Genomic DNA, 24,719 nt, shown 5'->3' on the forward strand with positions numbered 1-24,719 from the left:
AAGGACCAAGTGGCAGTTGCTACCATATGCACTTTATATGGGAGTTTGACGTTCTGCAGATGTAATTTTCTTGATTGTTAGTGTATAAAAGCCTTAAAACAACAAATTGAAAGTGTTTTTGCAAATTATTGAGAAGAATTATGGGAAATATTGAATTGGGAAATATGAATAATTTTGGGAATTATTCAATTTTTCTCTTACATTCCAAAGCTAAAAATCCATTTTGTTAAGCGAAGTTAATAGAAAATAGTTAATAGTATTAACTATTGTTCATAAAGTAGAATTTTTGCTTTGAAAAATAAGAGAAAAATTGAAACATTCAAAGGCTGCCGCATCCAAAGGCACACCACTTTCTCTGACTCCATGATTCTGATAAAGATGACAACATCGAATGGTTAAAAATCTTTAGATACAGTACCCAAGGAGGTGAAATTTCTGATTCAGACACCAGAAAAGAACTGACTAAAGGTCCGAATGTTAAAATATAATTAAAAATATCAAAATATTATGTAAAATCCGATAAGTGGCAGCGGCTGCCACTTGGTTCTTCCGTGACACTTTTAGTTAGGGTTCTACGAAGTGTTAAAAATGAATCAGAAAACATTATACAGTAGAGTCTCGCTATAGTCCATATTTGGTTTCAAATTTGACACTTGGGTCGCACTATAGCCCATGTAATTTTTTAAAATTATCAACGACTTTTAGTATTGAAATTGCTCGACGGCTTCCACTTTCTTTGCGATTGTGGTACTTGTCCTTGCTCTATTCATTGTGGATCACAATTATCACAACTTTACTCAATAAAGTTTGCCAAAAATATTAAAATAATTATGCATGTCGCATACTAAAAAACATAACCTAACTTAAAATCAGTGTTTTGAAATCAACGGTCGATAAATTGTGGACTATCCCAGCGAGCACCAAATGCTAACCGATTGCAATTCAGCTGAAAACATATGTATTTTCAGTTGAATTCTGCTAACCTTGAAACAAAATTGGCGATTCAGTGCCATTTCCATATATTTGGTTAGCACTTTTTGTTCGACAACTGCTGATAAGTCAGCAAATTTTTGCTAGTCGATTCAGCAAAAATATGCTAAAAACGCTACTTTTTTCAGCTAAGTGTGCTCGCTGGGATAGAGCGATGGCTTATAGCGAGACTCTACTGTACATCAAACGTGAAGATAAAAAGAAAAATATCAAATTCACTTTATCCGCCTTTCCAAGTCCTCTAGTCCGCCTTACCAAATACTACCCTAACCTCAGTATTTAGTATTTTAAACTTAATATTGAAAGGTAAGATAAAGGTCTCATTTCACAAAAAGTAAAATAAAAATGAGAAATAATTGCATTTCTTTTAATTTAAATAAAATGAGACATAATTTAACATCCCTGACAAGTTCCACTGCATTCGTAGAGCTTAACGAATAATAATTATGAAATGATGAAATATTCTCATTATTTTACCTTTTTTTAATTTTTTCCCCATCATCTGTGACAAACGTGTCAAGAGAAAAAAAAATCAGAAAAGTTTTCCTTATATACTTCCACCACGCGATGACTATATAGAATAGGAAGTTTCTGTCGCAAAGTTGTGCTTTTTTCGGATTTGTCTCCTTTCTACTCCTGTGTTTTATATCCGCGCAACGTGTGTTCTTTCTTATGCTCATTAGTTAAAATTAATTTGCACAATTCAGCACAACTTGGAATGGGTGGCAGACAGGGAAGTACAGGAAAAAAAAGCTCTGGGGGTGGATAACGAGGCAACAAAGAGCCAATTAAAAGTTTAGCACACACACTCGGACACAAATAGGGGGCGAAAAAAAAAACAACGGCAAAAAAATTCATTGTGAGCTTTTAACCAAAAGATAGATGTATCGAAATAAAGGTAAATGATGGCAAAAAAAGCGTCGACGGGGGCGAAGAAAAGCGTGACTACAGCGGACAGTTTTCTCCACAAAACAAAACAAAAACGGAAAAACAATGAAAGGACTTTTCGTATGAAAATGTAATTGGGTAAAAATTGGGCGTGTTCCGCGCGTAACATTTTTCATTGTGTGAAATGTTGCTCTTTTCTCTTGGTCTTGTGCCTTTCCCCCCCCCCCCCAAACTTTCCGCAGCATTTTCTCTCTCTTCCCATGCTTTTTCTGATACTTTAAATCAAACATGAGCAAGAATTCGTCGTATTTGAACAACCGTCAAAATCCCATTCTAAGATGGCGGGAGGTACACTGAAAAAAATGTGATGTCATTGCGCGCGAAAGTGACATAACCTTAATTGCACATGTTGTGTTTATTTTCATTATTGCGTGAAAAAATTCAATTTTGTGCAGTTTTAACCAATTATACTTGAAGAATATTGATAAGATGAGTGAGGAAACAGATAAAATGATAACTGAGGAACCATCTGATGAAGAAAGCAGCAAGAATGATTCCTTTGGCAAGTAAACAGAGATGAAAGAGGGCCCAATATTTGCTGGAATGGAAACTGGTGTCCGGACAGACTGTCGCTTCCTCCATAAATTTGCCCGGCTGTTCGAAGAACATCGGCACATGATGATATGTACCCAAATGATGAAAATTATCAAGAATATATTGAGGAAGTGGAAATATCAACAATTCACACGATCCTGGACCAGAAAATTCTCAATGTGGACAGTGAATTATCTGTACCCTCTGTACTTTGCCCTTAATGGGTACAGCGAGAAGCACACAGCCCAGGGGGAGAGCTCTAGCTTCAGAATCACCTTCCGGAGGATCTGCAATTGTGCGCACTTGTGACATCCGGGAAGAACTCAAGAAAATTCGTTTTCTCACCCTCTCTGCAATTTGCTGTAGGTCCAGTGAGGTTAACTTCTCTTATCCACACAGAAGCATTTGCCATCCTAATGAGCATCTCCAATTCCAATTTTCTCTGCCCAAATGCCTGAAAGCTTCACCAGTTGTGTCTCGCGGATTCAGAATGTTGTTGTGTGTGATGGGTCAGAATAGGATCATGCCTCGGAATAGTCCAATGGTGGATGAGGTGCACGATGTCAGGAACATGATGGACTCTTAGAGAATTTACTATGTACGTTCAATCAGACAGCAGACAGACAATCCCAATACTAAAGCCCTGTACTGCTCCGTTGGCTCCGTTAATAGATGCATCTCTATTACGGGCGGCTAGATCCCTACTCAAGTCCTGGGCGAGTCCAATATTCACCAACACCATCACGGATGTCTCCCCGAGAGGTACTCAAAACTCCTCTATGCCCATCTCCTGGACAGCCGCGGATCCCGGCTCATCTGCAGGTACAATGTTCGCTTCGACAGCATGCTGGAGATCTCTTTCGACCGGGCAGTTTTCACTCACTCAGTGCTACAAACGCAGAAAGTCTGTTTGGGATGGCCTCATCTGGGTCATTGTCTTAACTTTCACCAGGGAGGATATATAGAAGAGATTTTCCCGTCATTACATGAATACTAATTTTTAGAGAAACTTCAAATGCTGGATTTTTGTGTGAAGTGAAATACATAAAAATTGTAGAAATATTACTCAAAATTTTAAATAAATATTTATGAACTTTAGCGAAAATTGTAAAAGTCTGCTCCGTGCGACTTCTTTTTGATAAGAAAGGAGTAAAATAATATTCTCAAAGAAAATTTTACTTAATTGGCGAAAGAATTTTGGAAATGATAATAAATTGTGGTTTTAAATAAAAAAAAAATTGGTAGATTTAGTAGTTTTATTATATTTGTACACAGTAGAATAGTATCCATTTTTAGTTGAAAGCAACGCTTAAATGTTTTAGTAAATTTAAAAATATATTAAAAATTTTAATAAAACTTTATTCAAAATAATCTGAGAAATCGAATCTATTTTTTTAATTTTCTACTTGAATACAATAGTTTTTTTTGCTATGAAATGAATTTGCATATATTAATTTGTATAATTTTAAAAATAATATTTTTCCATAACAGGACACAATTACTAACATTTATCAAGAAAAATCTTATTTATTTTTTTATTGATTGAATGTTGTTCTATTCAACGTGCGGAAGTTCCAATCGTTGTAACATTTGAATTCGGGATACTAGTATATGTGATGTATTTTGTACTGCGGGGTGAGTGCAGAGGAATTATACTCAATCCCAAAATCAAAAACTCACAGGAAATACCTAAAAAAACAAAACAAAAATATTTAAAAAAAAATATGATTAATCAACGCAGTAAGAAAACATAATGAATGCAAATGCTTGGAAAATAATGTAAAAATCAATTATCTTTTTTTTATTTCCATCTCTATCTTTTCTTTCTATACTACAGTGTGGTGGAAATAAATATAACTCCATTCCATAATTCTAAATGGACCTTAACAAAAAAAAAAAAGGAAGTCAAGACTGAAAAATCAAAATGTCGATTTTTTATATTGGCATGGAGGAACATTTTGAGACTTTTTTGTTAAGTTCATTTAACTCTTTCGTCTCTTTTGGGACTGTAGTACCCAAAGAAGCATATGCATCTTCTATCAAAAACAATGTTTTTAATTATTCAGAACTGATAAAAATCCTATTCTTGTGGATGATTACAAACTATAAGGATGTCCAAATGTAAGATATTTTTTGTAGGACCTTAATTAATTCCTGAGCTTAGATATTTTTGATTAAAAAATGGTAAAATTGTCTTGCAGCATATGCTGCAAGCAGGAATTAACCCTTTAACTCTTTCGTCTCTTGGGACTGTAGTACCCAAAGAAGCATATACATCTTCTATCAAAAACAATGTTTTTTAATTATTCAGAACTGATAAAAATCCGATTCTTGTGGATGATTACAAACTATAAGGATGTCCAAATGTAAGACATTTTTTGTAGGACTTCAATTAATTCCTGAGCTTAGATATTTTTGATTAAAAATTGTGAAATTGGCTTGCAGCATATGCTGCGGTCCGGAAAGAATTAAGAGAAAATTAGCGGTTTTTTTTTAATACAGTGGTGAAAATAAGTATAATTCCATCCCATAATCCTTAAAAGAACTCAAAAAACTTGAACTCGTGATTTATATGCTATACTAGATCTCGACTCGAGTACTATAATTGTAATTTGAATTTCATGAATTTTTAAATAATATTGTGTACAATACAATATTTTAATACTTAATAGGGGAGACCGGGGAGGTTTGGGACAGGGGTAGTGTGGGACAAGGCGATTTTTTCAATTAATTTTTAAAATAAATGGGATTTAACCATTACTGTATCGTAGGCAATATTAAGATGTATCTTGACTAAAAGAATGGATATCCTCAGTTTTATTGTTTTAATTCTATGAACATTTTTTTAAAAATTGATAAAAGTCGTATATTTTGACGTCTCAGTTTTCCTCTTCGTATTTTATATCAGCGATATATAATCAAAACTTTTTTATCTCATTAGGTAGCAGTGTAATCTGGGAACATATTTTTATAAAAGTTTGAGAGATTATACGCTCTTGTTTTTTACATAATGGTTTTAAATACCAAAACTACACGCGGGGATGTTTGGGACACCTGAAAGGAGATGAATGGGACGTTGATTTTCGACAAGATTGTAGGTGGTATGCAATTGTTTATTGTCAAAATGAAGAGTAATGCCCAGTTTCTACTGGAAATCTCCCTCTTGTGCAAAGTTTATCAGTGCAGCAGATTTCTCTAACTACAGGGACAATTAAACCATCATTGTCTTGGGAATCAACAATTCCTTCTCAGAGGATATTCGATCTTTGCCCAATCTAGTTAAAAACTATTTTTTTCGAAAATTTCTCGAACAAATTCTCCAGAAAAGGCAAGGCGAGAGATAATTCAGAGAAATAATGAGAAAACAGATACAATAGTTGTCGTAAAATCAAACAGGAATCCATAAATGAGTTAAAAACTAAGAGTTGCAAGAAAATCTACTCGCCTGAGGAATTTGATAATCATGATTGCAATATTTAGAATAAAAAAAGAAAAGAAAGGTAGATGGAAAATAAGAAGAAAATACTTTAAATAATTGATTGACAATAAATGACTCTACTGTACAAATAAAATTGAAATTAATTTCTAAATGTAAATAAAAGATGAAACATTTTTATTTCTATCAGAAATATTTTTAATCTGGTATTTAAAATTAATTAATGTGTTCCAGCAATACAAATTATGCGAGAAAAAACGCGTCCCAAGCATCCTCTTTTGCGTTCCATACTGCCCCACATCGGGGAGGTTTGGGACAAAGCGTCAAGTAAAATGTTTTATCTTCTCCAAGAAAACTCAGTTGTTTTCCAAGTTCTATCGAGTACTTTTTATAAAGTCAATACCCATAAGTATCCTATAGACCGCATAAAATTGTAATACACTATCGTGGTTTTTTGGAATAGTTTCTCAAAGTCAAAACATGAAAAAGTGTCCCAAACCTCCCCGGTCTCCCCTACTATATTTTTTAATGTTTCTAAAATATTTAAATTTTCTTATTTATTTTAAACTTACTTATTATTTCTAAAGTATTTTTATTTCATTTTTTCTTTTTCATAAATGCTCAAAAAACTAAATTAACGTTAATACTAATTAAAGAAATAAATAATAATAAAAAAAACTTTTTCCATGGACACGGTATTGAGAAATTCTCAATTTGCATATACTTGTCAAAAAAATTTCTCTCATTATTGTGAATTTAATAATAATAATAATAATAATAATAATAATAATATTTGTAAATTAACTTTGCCAAAGATCGTTTTGCTATATCTTGAGTGAAAATATCTTCTTATGTTAGGAAATTTATATTCCCCAAAAAAATCTACTTTGAGTTGTCTTTATATAATAGGACTCCTATACTAAAACAAATTAAAAGATTTTCACACTTTCTTGTGCGTCATATTTTCCCAACAAAACGCCAATTTCAAAATGAGCGTTAGCAAGCGTTCTAGTATTCATAGCAAAAAATAAATTCTCGAACAAAAATCTTCAAATTGTCATGCACAATTTAAATTTATTTTATAAAATAAATTTGAAAATGCTAAAACAGATTTTATAAGGCATGACCATTTAAAATAAATTTGAATTAAAATGTTAATTTGTTTAAATGCATTTTTTGTATTATTTTGAAATAAGTATAGTTTATAACAGAGGTGTGCAAGAAACCGTTGAAACCGAATTAACGTCAAAATAAGTTTGCTATAGTAGCGTTTTGACCATTGACGTACATGTTTCATTTGACGTTAATTCGGTTTCAACGGTTTCTTGCACACCTCTGGTTTATAAACTTATATTTTAATACATAATATAGCGTCTGTCATTTGATTGTTAAAAAAAATCTTGGATTGATATAAAGACTCACTAAAATTCATCAAGAACATTATTCGAATTGGATGTAAGATTCTCACAGCTTCAGCATAAAATCCCATCTGACCAGATAAGCGTGGATTATAGCCTGAGTTAACCCCTATCTTTCACACCTCACTTTTAAGAAGCTCCCATACAAAATACCCCTTACTAAATATATGTGAAGGACACATGTTTTGCGTTCATGGTGGCGAGCAACGGAACTATGAAATTTATGTTGCCTACCGTGTTGCTCAGTTGACAGTGACAATATGGAATATTTTCTAAATAATTTTATTTGTTTTAAATTGATTCAAAGTTTCTCAGTGATTTTGCGCGATTTCAGTGATTTTATTAATAATATTAAATATGCGACACTGTGTGTCGTGTAGAGAAAAGTGTAGTGATAACATTAAACAAATTAGAACCCTAAAATACGTGTTTTTATTTCTTTTTCGTGAGTATTTATAGTAGACAATTTTTTATGCAATTATTTTTCCTTTTCTAAAATGTTAAATCGTGACCACCAGTTTAGTCAAACAGATCATTATCCTTATAGCTTTTGTGGTTTGCATAATATTCGTAGGATTCTCTTTAACTCACAAACCTAAAGAATAAAACATTCTAAGACAGTACTCCCAAGAAAAATAAATAAATAAAACGGTTAATGCGCTTAAAGTCACGCACAGCTGAAACATAAAACGGTCAAGATTGCGCTTAAAATCACGCTCAGCTTAATCATAAAACGATTATTGTGCTTAAAATCACGAACAGCTCAATCACAAAACGGTCAATGAGCTTAAAATTACGCGCAGCTCAATCATAAAACGCTTAATGCGCTTAAAATCACGCACAGCACAATCATAAAACGATTAATGCGCTTAAATTCCGGAGCAGTTCAATCATTAAACGGATAATGCGCTTAAATTCACGCATGGCTTAATCATAAAACGGTTCATGAGCTTAAAATCACGAACAGCTCAATCATAAAATGGTTATTGCGCTCAAAATCACGCATAGCGTGTTTTTCAGCGAAATTTTAACCGCTTTATAATTGAGTTGTGTGTGATTTTAAGTGCATTAAGCTTTTTATGATTTATACGTGCCTGATTTTAAGCGTATTTGCCGTTTTATGATTGAGCTGTTCGTGATTTTAAGCTCATAAACCGTTTTATGATTAAGCCATGCGTGAATTTAAGCGCATTATCCGTTTTATGTTTGAACTGCTCCGGAATTTAAGCGCATTAACCGTTTTATGATTATGCTGTGCGTTATTTTAAGCGCATTAAATGTTTTATGATTGAGCGGCGCGTAATTTTAAGCTCATTAACCGTTTTATGATTGTGCTGTGCGTGTTTTCAGCGCAATCTTGACCGTTTTGTGGTTGACCTTTCCGTGTTTTTTAATCAGAGCTTTGACCGTTTTATTATACAGGTTTTCGATTTTTAAGCTCCGTCTCAACCTCTTGCTAATTGAGCAGCGCGTGATTTCAGCACTATTTTAACCGTTTTATTATGCACAAATTTATCAACAGGTTTAAACACAATTTTAAATTTTAACCGTTTTTTCTGAAGCTGCGTGAGCTGCGTGAGGGTCTTACGCCCAATTTAAATAATTTTTTATGATAAATGTTAGCGAGTTTTCTACTTATCCCAAGATATATCTTTTGGCATTTTAAAGTGCCAAACGCTATTAGGTATGTAAATACAAGTTTATGAACTTCATAATTATTTCCAAAAAGTAAAAAAAATATATATATATTGAAGCTTTTTAATAACTTAATTCATAATTATTTTTTAATGCTTCTGCGTTGTATAATCTATATTGGGGCCTATCCATCTCAAGATGACCATAAGGGTCCCTTCATGGTGTCAGAAGTTTTTGAATTTTACATATGTTAAAATACGTTATAAAATAATAAACTGATAATAAAATAATAAGTTTTTTTTACCCAAAAAAATCCTGACCAGAGATACATGCCGTCAAAGATGACGTCTTGAGCTGTCATTCCTCATTTGCGATTTTTGGTAAATATTTTAAAATGCACTATCTCGTGAACGGGCTGTGATATCTTCTATTCTTTTATTATTTGAAAAGATAATTTTACTCTTAAAATAATATACTTGATTTTGACTTATCTGCTCCATTTTTTGTGGTGGTTTCCTGAATCTTTTTTTAAAAGAAATTAAAAATTATTTTTCCCCAAAAACCCCATTCTCAAAATTTTTGATTTTTTTATTATTGACTAGTAACATTGAGTACTACATTCCCTGAAAAAGTGAGGTTCCACTTTTGCATTACTTGGGTAAGTGTGCCAAATTCCGGCCAGCTTGCAATTTCGGCCACATTTTTTGTTCCTCGTATTTCCATGAATTTTTAGTTTTTACATACTCAAGAGATTATACAATGCAAAAGAATAACAGAAAAAGTAAGCTTCGACAAACGAGATGACGTGAAAAATATTGGAAGAATTTCCGAAGGGCAAGGAACTATGAGAATGAAGGTGGCCGAAATAGGGCACCAAAGCTATGTCTACATTTTTATTCTTTTTAAAATGTATTAAGAATAATTTTAAAGTAAATAAAGACGATAAACTGTCTACAAGGTTCCAAGCAACACTCCTTAAGTAGAAGGAATGAAAAAAATCAATTTCTATTAAAGATATTATATTTCAAACTTGAGACTTTGGCGTTTGCATGCAACTATGCCGAAATTTGGCACACTTATCCTTGATTTTAGATATATGTTCAATTTTTTCATATTTAGGATTTGTTTTTTTGAAAAATCAAAAACTTTTTTTTTCTCGAAAAGCCACTCTCAAATTTTTTTTTTCTTTTACTGTTGATCAGAACATTGGGTACTACATTCCATAAAAAGAAGGGCTTCCACTTTTGTGTTTAACTTGTTTTTTTTTAATAAATAAGATTTATTTACAAACATTTATTATACATTTATTTAAACATTTTTAAAATTACATAAAACCAATTAAACTTAAAATTGGAAGTTCAACTTTTCGAACTGTTAAAAAAAACAAAATTTTTGGAACTCGCAATTTCGATTGTTTTTTTTTAATTTTTCAATGAATATAAAAAAAGTTAACCCCCTCCCCCTTTATGGCCTCCCGACTTATCTGCAATGGGTCAAAAATTTAATTTTGAATCAATTGGTGAAATTGGCTTGCAGAATTTTTTAATCAAAAATATCTAAGCTTAGGAATTAATTGAGGTCCTACAAAAAATATCTTACATTTGAACATCCTTATAGTTTGTAATCGTCCAAAAAAATCGAATTTTATCAGTTCTGAATAATTAAAAAAAGGCTGCGACTTTTTGGTTAGTTAAACATAAAATACTTACTGACCGTAAAATTAAATATAGTCAGTAAAAATCAAATTTTATATTTTTTAGATATCAGTAGCGCCTGTTGAGACAAAGGGAAATTTTCCGTGCTTTGGGAAGTCATTTATACCGCCTGTTGATGCAAAGGGAAATTTTCTGTGTTTTTAGACTGACTTTTTACTGACCAAATTTAATTTTTTCCGATTTTTTAAAAAGTTTTTTACTGGCCATATTTAATTTTTTACTGACCGAATTTGTCTTTGTACCGACCAAATTTAATTTTTTACTGATTTTTTAAAAGTTTTTTACTGACCATATTTAATTTTTTACTGACCGAATTTGATTTTTTACTGACCAATATTTTATTTTTTAATGACCAGTTTGAATTTTTTTTACTGACCTAAAAGATTTTAAAACATTGTTTTTCATACAAGATTCATATGCTGCTTTTGGTATTCAGAGACCCAAAAGGGATGAAAGAGTTAAGACTATAAAATCAAAAGATATAGACTTTTTATATTGATAGAAAAAGGGCATTATGTTGTTCGTAGTTTTTTTTTTTGAGACTAGGCTTGTTAAGTTCTTTAAAGTATTATGATTATCGGGTGGAATTGTAATTCTTCCCTCCACTGTTTACGTATTCGGTGGCAGTAAGATTATTACCAAAAGAAAACCCTATCTAAAGATAAATTCAGTTGTTTTTTGTTGTAACTCGGAAAATTTGCATTGTTCTTTTTGCCTATAAAAAGTTGTTATCTTACTTTTTAACTCTTTCGTCTCTTTTGGGACTCTGAGTACCCAAAGCAGCATATGAATGTTCTGTGAAAACAATGTTTTTTTTTTAATTATTCAGTATCAGAACTGATAAAAATCTTATTCCTGTGGATGAATCCAAACTATAAGGATGTCCAAATGTAAGATATTTTTGTAGGGCCTCAATTAACCCTTTAAGGACGATTGGAACACCGGTGTCCCATAAAGAAAATAATTTTTCCTGACTACCTAAAGTTCTTTTTTTCTTATGTTTGTACATAATTGTAAAGTAGAAGATTGAGGGAATCTGGGATATTTTTTGCAAGTCTCCAGATATTTGCTATACAGTAAAAATTTAAGCTAAAAAATGGCGAATTTTTTAAATTCTCATATTGAAAAATGATTTTAATTCTTTTATACTGCCAATCTTTTTTAAGCAAAATCGTTTTGGAAAAAGAATCTAAAATACTCAAACATAATATTTTTTAATATAGTGAAAATTATCATTCACTAGTATTGTCATATAGTTGATGTACATTTTTGGACTATTCTTGTCCCTGTCGCTCGTAGAGATAGAAAATACACTGAATCAGAATCTCTTGGACTTTTGAAGGTTAGATGTAACACGTTTCACTGATTTGGTTTATCGGTTAGATTTTTGGTCCGGAAAAAGTGGCTCGTCGTTAACTTTTTCCGGACCGCAGCATATGCTGCAAGCCAATTTCACAATTTTTAAACAAAAATATCTAAGCTCAGGAATTAATTGAGGCCCTACAAAAAATATCTTACATTTGGACATCCTTATAGTTTGTAATCATCCACAAGAATCGGATTTTTATCAGTTCTGAATAATTAAAAAACATTGTTTTTGATAGAAGATGCATATGCTTCCTTGGGTACTACAGTCCCAAGAGACGAAAGAGTTAAAGGGTTAATTCCTGCTTGCAGCATATGCTGCAAGACAATTTTACCATTTTTTAATCAAAAATATCTAAGCTCAGGAATTAATTGAGGCCCTACAAAAAATATCTTACATTTGGACATCCTTATAGTTTGTAATCATCCACAAGAATGATTTTTATCAGTTCTGAACAATTAAAAAAAAAACTTTGTTTTTCACAGAACATTCATATTCTGCTTTGGATACTCAGAGTCCCAAAAGGGACGAAAGAGTTAAATGCTGAATTCACTTTTAGATTAAATTAGAAAAATACTTACTGCGATCCTTCATTTGTCTGTACAGGCCATTAGATAAGGCAGCAGCCCAACCGGGGAGGCAAACTATAGTATGACCTCAAAGATACTGTTTACCATCTTAGCCAGAATTAATGCTGAGGATTGAAAATATTCATATTCATTGATTAGTAATTTTATGCACTAGGAAGCATAACCTTCATGCAAAACATACCTGATCTAATGAAATCCAAAAGACATTCGTCAAAATTTTATCTTGGAGGTTCTGTTCTACGAGACGTACATCCATGAGAAGTCTCTTCGAGTGAGAAGTCCAACAAGAAATACACCACGTTTGATGACGCTTACGTGATCAAGAGTGGAGGGTACAAATTTTCCAAAATCCTCCAAAAATTGAAGACAATCAGTCGCCTCCTTCTCACCGGAACATCCCTGCAGAATAATTTCCACGAATTCAGACACTTCTGTGCTGAATTTTCTCCTTCCGGACGTCTTCAACGGCGACGATGATTTCGACTCCTGTGGTACTAACGCGACTAAACCAGAGTCATCGTTACTTCTTTCCTGTCTTGTTAATTTAATGGGAACATCTTCTGTGGCCTATCTGAAATTTCCTCCGTCTCTGGCTCTTTATAAAAACTCCTTCCGGAAGCTCATTTCAGTATCAAATTTGAAGCTCTCCGGACTGTATTTGCACTTGGATGAGCACTCAAAATTAACCAACAATATGTCCAGGAGCTTTCAAATAGTATATTTTCACTTAATACTCTTTTTGTTAGTTTCGCGGACGTACTTTATTGATGTATTCTGGTGATTTTTGTCCAAAAACTCTGTCCAGAAATCATCATCAAAACACTTTTACACACATCACAGGGCACTTGATTTCATTCGTTTTTAACTAAATCTTGCCCTGTGATAACTTTTCACTACAAATATTTTAATAAATATCACTAATAATTCTGAAAACGGCTATTTTAAGCTGATATTTTTACAACAAAACAATTTCTTGAAATGTAAACAATGAAACATAACCTCACAATGACATGTTTTGTGTCCGGGAGGGAAAAATTGTTCTTTATTTCTCATTTTCACTATTTCACGCACTACTCGTGAAGTTTTTAATTAAAAAACTTAAGAATAATGAACAAATAGTTAAATTTTATCATATTTATACATTTTTTTCTGCAAACTTGTGTATTAATTTGTACCGAACAAATTACAGTGTAAAAACGGTCGTTTCGAATTGGGAAAAAATATCATTTGACGTTTGTTCAAATACGACGAATTCTTGCTCATGTTTGCTTTAAATACCGCGCACACCACATGAAATTCATGTACGATCTAAAAAGCACATACAAAAGCACTGCCGCAAGAGAAAAACGAACTGCGAAGAGCTTCCAACTGTGAGTGATTCTCAATTCAAGTCCGGGAGCTTTTTTTTGTTGCTCGAACTTCACAGAAGGAGCCATGATATGTATATAACCATTGATTTTGAGTTAGATACGCATTTCAACTTCTTAAATCCTCAAGGCATCATATTCTCATAGAATTTTGGAATTATGAAGTTTCGACTGAAATTACTGGACGGGCGGTATTTATCTTTTTGTTATGAAATTTAGTGACCAATCGGTTTGAGATATCGGCTTGAAGTCTTTGAATGACCCTTCCTTTAGAAGGAAATTGTTGGCCAACAATTGGAATGTGCGTCTTCATCAGTGAAAACTCAAATCCGGACGTATAATTTTCTGTAGTCACAGAAATCGATATCAAACTGATTACGAGTTATCAACCCAGTGGTCAATACAGACATTACAGTATGCTTGACTGAGGCATGATATGACTGCTTAACCTATTAGGGGAGACCGGGGTAGAATTAGCCACTAAATGAGATTTTTAATTGCGTTTGTGCAAAAAATGTTTGTATGAGGCTGATAAATATTTCAATGAATAGGAAGGGAACTATATATTTAAAATAAAGAGTGGTTTCCTCAATATTCCTTCGTAGGCAAACTATAAGATACCACTATCTAATACTATACGTGGTTAATTCTGCCCCGGTTTCCCCTACTGTCTCTTATGGGAAATTTAAATAAACCTTACACTTGTTCGCCCTCAGAAATACATGCATTTTCACTATTTGCAATTTTCACAGTTCTCTATAAAAACAATTAATATCTCAGGATCTAATTTATATTTCTCCTCAAACTTTTTTTCTTAGAAATCCCTATTATAAAGCTACAAAATATGTCTGATAAGAATTTTTTGGCAACAGGACCAATATTTTTTACAGTCTTTTGAGGAAAGGATGCATTGGTACAATTTTGTCCCTTGTTCTGAAACGCAACTTTTTGGACTAAAATTTTATTTTACGGATTATTTACGTTAATAGGAGTGCAATATTATGGCATCCGGCTGTTACAAACACATTTTCCACTTCTGGTATTTTTCCCTTATATCCTAAATTATGGCTAATTTAATCAAAATACAGTCCCATATGCAAAATATGTATCAATCAGGGGTGGGGGTGACATTAGCTCTGAAAATTGCGACCAGTTTCAGTATAATTTTTTCCCTGTTTTCGTACACATTTCACGAGATATCTCCAAAACTACGTAGGTAGCCAATTTGGGGTTTTCGGTTGCCTTTTCATTATTAAATCGGCTTTTATTTTGTATTTGCATTATTTGCTACTTCATTCTACAATGATATAAAACAGCTAATAAACTCAGAAGTTTTTTCGGCACGCTAGAAACATATGGGAAACATGGGAAATGTCATGCCCCTGGTATCAATAATGGATTTTGGTTCAACAAAATGGTTAGAAAACCTTACATAGACCGTATAACAGTGATCAAACTACACTGGTAAAAATAAAAGGATAAAATTAATCAAAATTTGATCCTTTTGCAAAGGATGGATCAAATAAGCACGTTTTATTATGATAAATGTGAATTCTGAGTTTAAAATTGGGTCCATCCTTTGCAAAAGAATCAAATTTGGGTCAATGTGATCCTTTTATTCTTACCAGTGTACGTACATATCCATGCTTTATTTAGTTATCCGGGCACCAACCAAACTTTATTATAGTATTTGGTTAAAATTTCACTTTAAGCGAGTCCTAAACTGTTAGCTAGCCTACAAAACTAATCAAAATCGATGTCCTGAGCAACATCAATTTCAGGATCTTCATAACTAACCCATGAATTATTCGCTTGAATAGCCTATATACCCTATATAGTCAAAAACAACAGCCAAATTATTTATAAAGGTTTTTGAAGCCGGTGGTTGGCATCTTAAAATTTGACAACGAAATTGGCCGGTAGGGCAGTAGGCCCATAGAAACCTTTAATATAGAGCGAAAATATAAATACTGACAATTTTGAATTGAACAGACGTTGAACAATCTTAAAAAAAAGTAGGTTTTGGTGGCGAATTGTAAAATTTGTTGATATTGCTTTAGTTTCCTTATCAGTTCTTGAGCCTAGAATTTTTTTGACTGAGATGATCGTGTCCTGAAACTGATAGTGCTCTGGATATCGATTTAAATATACAACACCATCAATGTCAATGTTAAATAAACAACACCAAACTAGACAGCTGACTTGTCCGTCAAAATGTCATCCATTACTTGCATACATTACAAATACATTACGAATTAGCGTGGACTATGCCTTACAATTTGTCAGGAATGACAAAGACAGTAGTGGATTGGCCACTGGGAAGGCAAAAGATATGAAAAGATTAAGTATAATAGGTACCGAATTTTATAAATCTGGTTATAATGAGTATTTCAGAATTCTTTAAAAGGTGCTTTTGAATATTTTTCTGCGAGTCTTGTTGTTTTCCGCCGTAAATAACCGTTTCTTCTACATAAGGGAAAGTACTCTCCATTGGAACGTACATGCCTTTGAATAATACGAATTCTCTTTTATTTTTCCCAAGAAACTACGCATAATTATCACGTAATTATCAATAATTGATGATAAGCTAACTAATATTTAAGAGAAATGTGTAAGTCTTTTAGGAAAAATAAAAGAAAATTCACATTATTCGAAGGCATGAACGTTCGAAGGGAGAGTACTTCCCCTACACTAATGACATTGAATTGAATCATTCCTCTTAACGATTTTTCAAATTTTAACTTTAAAAAGGCTACGGAGAACGCATTTCTTAGCCGATTGTGACAAGTTTGTACTCATTTGAAAGGTCTTCGAAAGCTGAATACATGTGAACTATATACATAGAGAGAGGTAGGGCCACTTTTAGCTGAGGGCCAACGTAGATTCCGACTTTTTCGCATACTATTAAAGGAAGCTGGACTTTACAATTATTTCCACAATTGTTTTGTAGAACTAAACTTACATTACGTTAAATCAAAATTTCATTTAGAAATATGCGAAAATCGTATATCAACGTAGCCCCACAGCTCAAAGTAGCCCTACCTCCTCCTATTGATCTCGTGAATTTCTTTTCCAACAGAAATTCAATTCTTTGCATTTATAAATAATTTTGGATATGTCTTAAAACGGTAATAAAGTGAAACAAAAACTTTACAAAATTATAGATGTCACATAATCACGATGCTTAAAAAACCATTAGTTGACTACTTCTAAACAATTCACTTAATTGAAACAATTAATGCTAAATCAAATTTTAAAACTTATGGCTCCGGCACACCTTTTAGATCAGGAAAATTTCATGAAGTCGAAATTCGAAACCTTTTCTTTCTCACATGTTTTGCATATGACTATCTCATTCTTTCGCATACCAAATTTGATTGAGTTAATTGAATTTGGAGTGATGTTTAAGAGAAGAAGAAGAGTGCGAGAGAATGAGATAGACATTATGCAAAACATGTGAAAAAGAAAGGGATCCGAAATTCGACTTCATGAAATTTTCTTGATCTAAAAGGTGTGCCCGAGCCATTAGAATCAAAATAACACTCTCGAGCATTCTGCAAAGTTGGGACACTTTGCAGCCCCTTTGTCTCTGTTTTTTTTTTTTTTTTTTGGCTGTCGGATCACTTTTGGGCTGGTTCATATTATTTGGGGTATAGGGAGGAGGGTACATGAAAGAACGATTTATTGCATTTAACTTTCCACCAATAAAGTACATATCTCATTTGTGAGGTTCTCCTATTCATGGATTTTCATTTTCCTCGCACAGCAATATATGTGAATAGTGTTCGCTCCATGAAACTCCTCAAATTGACTGTGAACATATTCGCGAAAATTTTAAACAAACATAGACCCTCCATGCTCTTTCATCTTTGCCTCCAACCTCCAAAAATTGGAATGGAGAGAGCTTTTATGGGTGTGCTTTTATGTGTCACTAACACACAAGTACATTGGGTAGTTATTTCGTGTGTGGAAGAACAAACTTTCAATCTAAATGCACATACAAAATTCAGTCGGAAACACCAACAGAGGAAATCTCATCTCAAGTTTCTCCTATATCATATCCACAACACCCGGACTTTCTTCTCTCTGCCCAACAATTGAGGGTTGACCAATTCAAAACATGCCCCATTCACACACTCACCTCATACAGAGCCCCATGGACAATTAATTTTGGGAGTGGTGCCTATTTAAATTCACATGGGATGTACATTTATGTATGCCACTGAGCTGAGCATAACTTTTAGGAAGGAAGATGAGAGAATTTCTTTACCCTAGAGAAGTAGCTCCAAAGTACATTTTCCAGCAACCCAAAATATTATATACTACTATTAAATACCTCTGTATCCACAGAACTTATTATTCTTCACAGAGTTGATCTAACTTTGCTACTTCTTATAGGTATGGGATACTTAGGAAAATGCATAACGAAAATAAAAGAATCTCTGATAAGAAATTTGCTACTGGTGCATTAACGATAAATTACCAGTACGTAATTAGTTGAAATTTGTTCAGAATTCGAAGACCTTTCAAATAATTCTAAACTTGCTGCAATCGGTTTACAAATATGTTCTCTGTCGCCTTTTTAAGCTTTTAATTTGAAAAATTGGTAATAAGAATAATTTGACGTGTTTACATGTCATACTGTTATGTATTATTTATTATGTGAAAATTCTGACTTTAAATTGTTTTCCTCAAAATTTAGAAGCTCTCCCCAACATTTTTGTTTTCCTCTGTAAATAAGCAAAAATCGTTTAATTTTGAAATAAATGGTTGCATACAATGGTAATGCAATAAAAAATCTAAAGTTAAACTGCCTTCTGTAATGAGATCACGTACGTCGATTTTGTATCAATGCGGCCGAAAAACACGTCAAATACATTGTGCAATATTTCTTAAAGTGCCTTTTTCTTATTGAAAAGACAGTATTTTAATCTCCTTGTACTAATCAATGAGGCCATTTACACCGCCGCATTGGATTGAGATTGAATTGTCTCAAAATCGGTTTTTGGGACAATTCGGTCAAAATCTAATACGACAGTCTAATTGACCTCAATGAAATCGTTGGGATTGCGGCCTTAGATTAAGACTTAATTATCCGAAATCCGATTGTGGAACAGTTCAATCCCAATCTAATGCGGCGGTGTAAATAGCCTCAATGGCAGAGGAATTTTTAAACCTAATACCCAAGAAGCCAAATAAAGTCAGCATAACGTTAATGTTATCGTTTAGTCCTAGTAATTATTTGGGCATCCTCAGGTCATACTTCCAGGGTAGGAATAACCTCCAAGGTAACCATTAGAATAAAAAATAACATAAATTAATTTTTTTTCTAACAGTAATGGTAGTATCATTGTCTTGATAACTAGTAAACTTAATAAAAAAGGAACTTTTGAAAGAAAAATCTCCATTAAGAAATATCTCGGCGTGAATAATAATAATAATTTTATTAATTAAAAATAGTATCATGTTAATGTGATCAGTTCCGACGAAGTTATTTCATGTAAAAATAGGTGAGAATATAGTCATAGTACGTACAAAGCTTGAAAATCCCTAAAAGTTCTAAAAACATTTTCATTTTTCATTGGAATAGCACCATTATTTCCTTTTTCATTTCATACGATTGCAATAGCTATCAGCTATCACAAGTTACAGAATCTCTTTTGCTATCACTTTAGTTAAATGTACACCGATTTTGACAGGTGAACACTTCACAGAGATACAGAATTCCCCCCCCCCCCCAGGAAGCAGCAGAGAAATATGGTTATCAATATCAACCACAACATAAAAATTTTTAACATAACCTGATAGTTCTATCTTGAATTCAACTGTCATAATTCGAGTTTCCCAATGAGCACCAAATGCTACCCAATTTCAATTAAGCTGAAAACATGTTTATTTTCAGCTGAAATCTGCTAACCTTAAAACGACACTCGCGAGGCAGTGCCATTTCCATATATTTGGTTAGCACTTTTTTTTTTTGAGTACTGCTGACTGGTCAGCATATTTTTGCTAATCGACTCAGCAAAAATATACTGTGAAGTGTTCGCTCCTTAAATTGTCTCACAGATTCATTACTGCTCGTTTTCCTTTTCTCTTTAAGTGAGCTCACCTAATACCTAATACTTTGGGGTGATCCATCTTATGGTTGCTGTCTTTGGTGCGGACTTTCAACTCTCTTCTAGCTTCTTACTCTTTGCTTACTTTTTTCTATTTTAATAATTTCCCTGTTACCCTGATGACCATGTCACATATAAGATTAATATTAAGATTGATACTTTCTAAACTGCGAGAATGGCAAAAAAAGATAGCAAGTGTTTTACCATGCCTCTCTCTCGCGCTTCGCTCGAAAACTGACCGAATCACAGTTGGCACGCATGGAAAATTGCTCGATTTGCCTGTAATACGATTCAGAAAGCAATTAATACGAACAGTAATATCTTACTCGTCGTATTACTCCATTAGAGTGTACTCTTTCTAACACACGTGATATTCCATTTGAATTTTGAATACTATATACCCCTCTCTCCGGCTTTTCTTAATATTAATATTAATCTTATATAAGGAGCTCAGAGCAAAAAAAAACGCTATTTTAATAGGGAAATGCATACGACTTAGAGTTTTTTTGCTCCGAGCGCCTCATATGTGACACCTCGGTGATGTAGTAACTCTATCTGGTGCTTTTAGCTGAAAATCTTTATTTGTCTATTTTTGTCTTTTCAATTTTTACCCATTTCTGACTAACTATTGAGTACTTTCTGTCTTCATTATTTTAAATATTTCAATTATTATTCTTTTCCGTTGGATCTTCTGCGTAAGTCTCTCTATTTCTATTATCTCTACATTTATTGTACCTAACTGAATTCAGTGGCAACAACACGTACTTCTATGAAGTCCGTTCTCACTTAATCCCATACCTTGTGCTTTGCTTCTTCCCCACTTTCCTTACCATGCCAAATGAGTCCACTTAAACTAAGTCTTGTGAGCAACTACAGTATAGTCTTGCTATAGTCCATATTTAGTTCCAAATTTGACACTTGGATCGCACTATAGTCCATGTCATTTTTTAAAATAATCAACGACTTGTAGTATTGAAATTGCTCGACGACTTCCACTTTCTTTGCGATTGTAGTACTTGTCTGCGCTCTCTTCATTATCGATCACAGTTATCACAATTACTCAATAAAGTTTGCCAAAAATATTAAAATAATTGTCACAACATTGCATGTCGCACACTAAAAAAACATAACCTCACTTAAAATCAGTGTTTTGAAATCAACGGTCGATAAATTCGATCGGTCGAGCGATGGCCTATAGCGGGACTCTACTGTAATCTGTAATTTATTGAGCTGATTTTTTTTTCAGCTTAACTCGATTGTTTGAGTTGGCTTAAACGGTCAGTGAACCAGGGTTTCTGCCATTTACTTGGAGTGGCCGGTAATGGTAAGTCGGCGGCAGACGCAGCTTCAGCACATATTTGGGAAGTAAATAAATAAATAAATAAAAAACGCTGCCTGTTTTAGCTAACTGTGCTCGCTGGGTTGTGATATTCAGATTTGAGAAACTCTACTGTTAAGATACCCACATGATCCAAGTAGGAATGTATTAACCCATTCAGTCAATGTACCAGAAATACTTGAGATAGAATGTTCATATTTTGGGATTAGTTTCCTACAGATTAATAGATGAATTTTTTGAAAAGAAAAAAAAATTATCTATTATGGGGGCGCGGAGATTCGCCCTCAAACACACGTCTTAACGGTCAGTGAATTTAAATTCTGTGCATTAATTCATTACAAACTCGATTGATTTAGATAGAGTAACTATCCAAGAAAACAAATTGGCAACCAGAATTCAAATCAGGAAAGAGGAAAGACACCAATTTTAACAAATTCGACGGGATGTCAATTTTTCCGTTCGCCATTTTGAGCAAACATTTTACATGACCTGCCGCGAAGCAAGAAAACAATAACAAAATGTATTTTCATCTCTGTCGGACTATTTTTCCCAAGTAATTGAAGAACTAAAGTTACTAAAAATCTATTCCCGACAGCAGTTCGAGTATCAGTTACCCAGGAATATTTCATCTAAAATCACTCAATTTACGTATGATTTATAATACCATGGTAAGGAATGGGTTAAATATAATTCAAGCATCCTTAAAATTAAGTCTATGTAATTTAGCATGAATCTAGAGACTTAGCAACTCTGTTTAGAGTGCAAAGCATCTCTTTAGGTCCACGAACACAAACACCCAGAACAATGAACAAATAGAGGAGAGCAAAACCGAAAAGCATTCCCCAAAAGTCCATTTACCTTGTTTGCAGTTGTTCATAATGTGTTGCTGCTGCTGCTGTTGTTGCTGCTGCTGCTGCTGTTGATTAGGCTGAACAACCTGGATTTGATGCGAAGGTTGTGGTTGATTGTGCGCAATTAATAATTTTGGCTCGGGTGGCTTGTGGTGGCCCACCGCGAGGGGTGGTGCACCCAGTGCCATTGTTGGTGCTGGCATCATGAGGGTAGACATTGCCAACATCTTCTATTCTGCCTCTGCGAGAAGAAAAAAGGTCGTGATTCACCAAAGGAATTGGTTTTCTCCTCCTCCTCCTCCTCCTCAAACTTCTTTGGGGTTTTTCTTTTTGCCGCCTTCTTTCGTTCTCAAATATATATATTATAACGTGTATATAGTTATTTCCACTTGTCACTCCTGAGATTGATTCAATCAATTAATTGACTGAAATATTTCCTGTCTTTCACTCTCAATCACACTTTTTTTTTTAGCAATTTTAACAATGGGAATGACAATTTTTTGAATTTGTTGGATTCCTGCCGAGGTTTACCACTCTGGCTCCTCTATCCTTGGGGTGCTAGTTGGACTCTGTTTCTTTTTTTTATTTCTTGTTCTCTGCTGAAATTTCTCCTTCGTTTTTCCTCTTCTATATCATTTTCAAATTCTGCAAAAAGCTTCTTTTTTTATCACCCTGTGCTGAATTTTCGTCTCTTGTTCACAGGGGATTTTTTTTCCTTGACACTCGGATTCTCTTTTCGCTCTTTTGTATCTCTCAACGGGGTTGAAACTAATAAATTAGTCAATTCGCTATTATTTATGACTTTTTCCTTGTTCTCGCTCGGTTCTGTGTTTTTTTTTGCAAGAGCTCCTCTGCAGCTGTGGAAAACTATGCAATGAAGAATTTTCCAGCGAGAAAATGGGATCAATCCGATTTTTCCCTGAATGGTATGACTTTTTTTTATGTTATATCCTCGCGTTTGCAAACAGTCTGATTTTTTATGTCTTTCGCTCTCCTGTAGTACTGATAAATTGACGAATTTTCATTTTATTGCGAAAGTGAAGAGAAATTATTACAGTGCAGCTCCTTTTTTTGTGTTTTGTTGTCCTGGCTGTCGTTCACCGTATCAGATGCTGTCCTTTTTTTGTGAATAGTGACACAGGAACATAAATTTTTTAATATCTTTTCACTCCCTTTTAAATTGATGTTGGAAATATAGTGGATTTAATTAATTCATGGCTTTGTTCTGGATAAATCTATCCACTCTCCTTTTTTTAAAGCCTTTCCAGTGGCCAGAAAGGGGAGAAAACCACACGAAAAAAAGGATTTGCTTCACTTTTTTTTTATTTGCTTCTAAAATTATTCTCTTGTCTTCCTGCGAAAAGTTTTTCTCTACGACTTTTTGTGTTGAACTTTTTAGCTTTTCTCTGTTTTTTTTTTTTTGCAAATAGTCTTTCCTCTGTAGTCTCCTATACGACGACTAACAACATAATACACATAGATTGGTGCAGAACATCGAACAGAACAATTTTCTTTTCCTCTTGGCGATGGAACATACAATTTTTATCCGTGTATGATATAGTTACAAATTTTACAATTGTGAATTTAGAGAGCTTTTAGAGGGAGTTTTGGACTTTTTTTATACATTGGATTTGGGTGTGTGGTAAAGAGTTAAACTTAGTTTTCATTCTTTGTTTTTCTGCCTTGTCCTTTCTGCTCTCTCACTCACTGGGAAAATTTTTTCAAAACACTGAGCCTACAAGCTTGATTTTGTTCTTCCTGAAGGTTTTTTTTTCTTTTCGGGATATTTCAACTGCCGTATCCTTTATCTGGGGGATGGGGTATTCCTTTTGAAATGTAATTTCCGTTTTGCGTAGTAAGTTGGTAAATATTACTTCCTCTTTTTTTTGTGATTTGATTACAATAAAGTTTCTTCTTTTTACATACAGGAACTATACAGCCAAAAGCACACAGGGTTCTAGCTAAAACGCACTAAATCGTGAGGCAACACTGCTCTAACTAACACAGAAAAATCCACAGGACTGACTCCGTGGATGATGATGGCCGTCTCTCTGAGCACATAAACACAAAAGTTGCCAGCACGAGTTGTGGAAGCTCTATGGGAAAGCTCGACGCGCGCACAATGCCGCGTTCACACGACTTGGATCACGAAGTTCTGGCCGAGAGAAGAGAGCAAGGCAGTGGTGTCTCGAAACAAAGGATACGAACGAGACCATCCTCACACTGCAAATTCATCGTCACAAGGGGTGGAAGTACCCCACTTCACCCCTCTAACCTCCCCATACACCCTGTGCTTATTGCCGTGTTCTGCTAGGATACAGGGTCGAAACTCCGAAGGAATGTTCACTCAACATAAACGCTATCTCAGGGTGACTCAAGCCCCATTTAAACTAGAATACTTGGAAATCTCCCTT

General features: G+C 33.7%; 1 protein-coding gene and 1 long non-coding RNA gene across 3 annotated transcripts in view; both read right to left on the reverse strand.

Annotated features, from left to right (window-relative positions):
- LOC129799936 (cytotoxic granule associated RNA binding protein TIA1) overlaps positions 1-24,719 on the reverse strand; it is a 93,892-nt gene extending 69,173 nt beyond the window's left edge. For both annotated transcript variants that reach the window (XM_055844235.1, XM_055844234.1), the window contains exon 1: positions 22,313-24,719. In XM_055844235.1, coding sequence (XP_055700210.1) covers positions 22,313-22,532 — 220 coding nt within the window. In that variant the 5' untranslated portion in view covers positions 22,533-24,719. The remainder of the gene's footprint in view (positions 1-22,312) is intronic.
- On the reverse strand, positions 3,715-13,643 carry LOC129799937 (uncharacterized). The gene is made up of 3 exons (XR_008751560.1): positions 12,814-13,643; positions 12,624-12,736; positions 3,715-4,161 (listed from the first exon to the last, which is right to left on the reverse strand). It is a non-coding gene; the product is annotated as an uncharacterized LOC129799937 (long non-coding RNA).

This window comes from Phlebotomus papatasi, chromosome 1 (genome assembly GCF_024763615.1).
Source record: "Phlebotomus papatasi isolate M1 chromosome 1, Ppap_2.1, whole genome shotgun sequence".
NCBI classification, from domain to species: Eukaryota; Metazoa; Arthropoda; class Insecta; order Diptera; family Psychodidae; genus Phlebotomus; species Phlebotomus papatasi.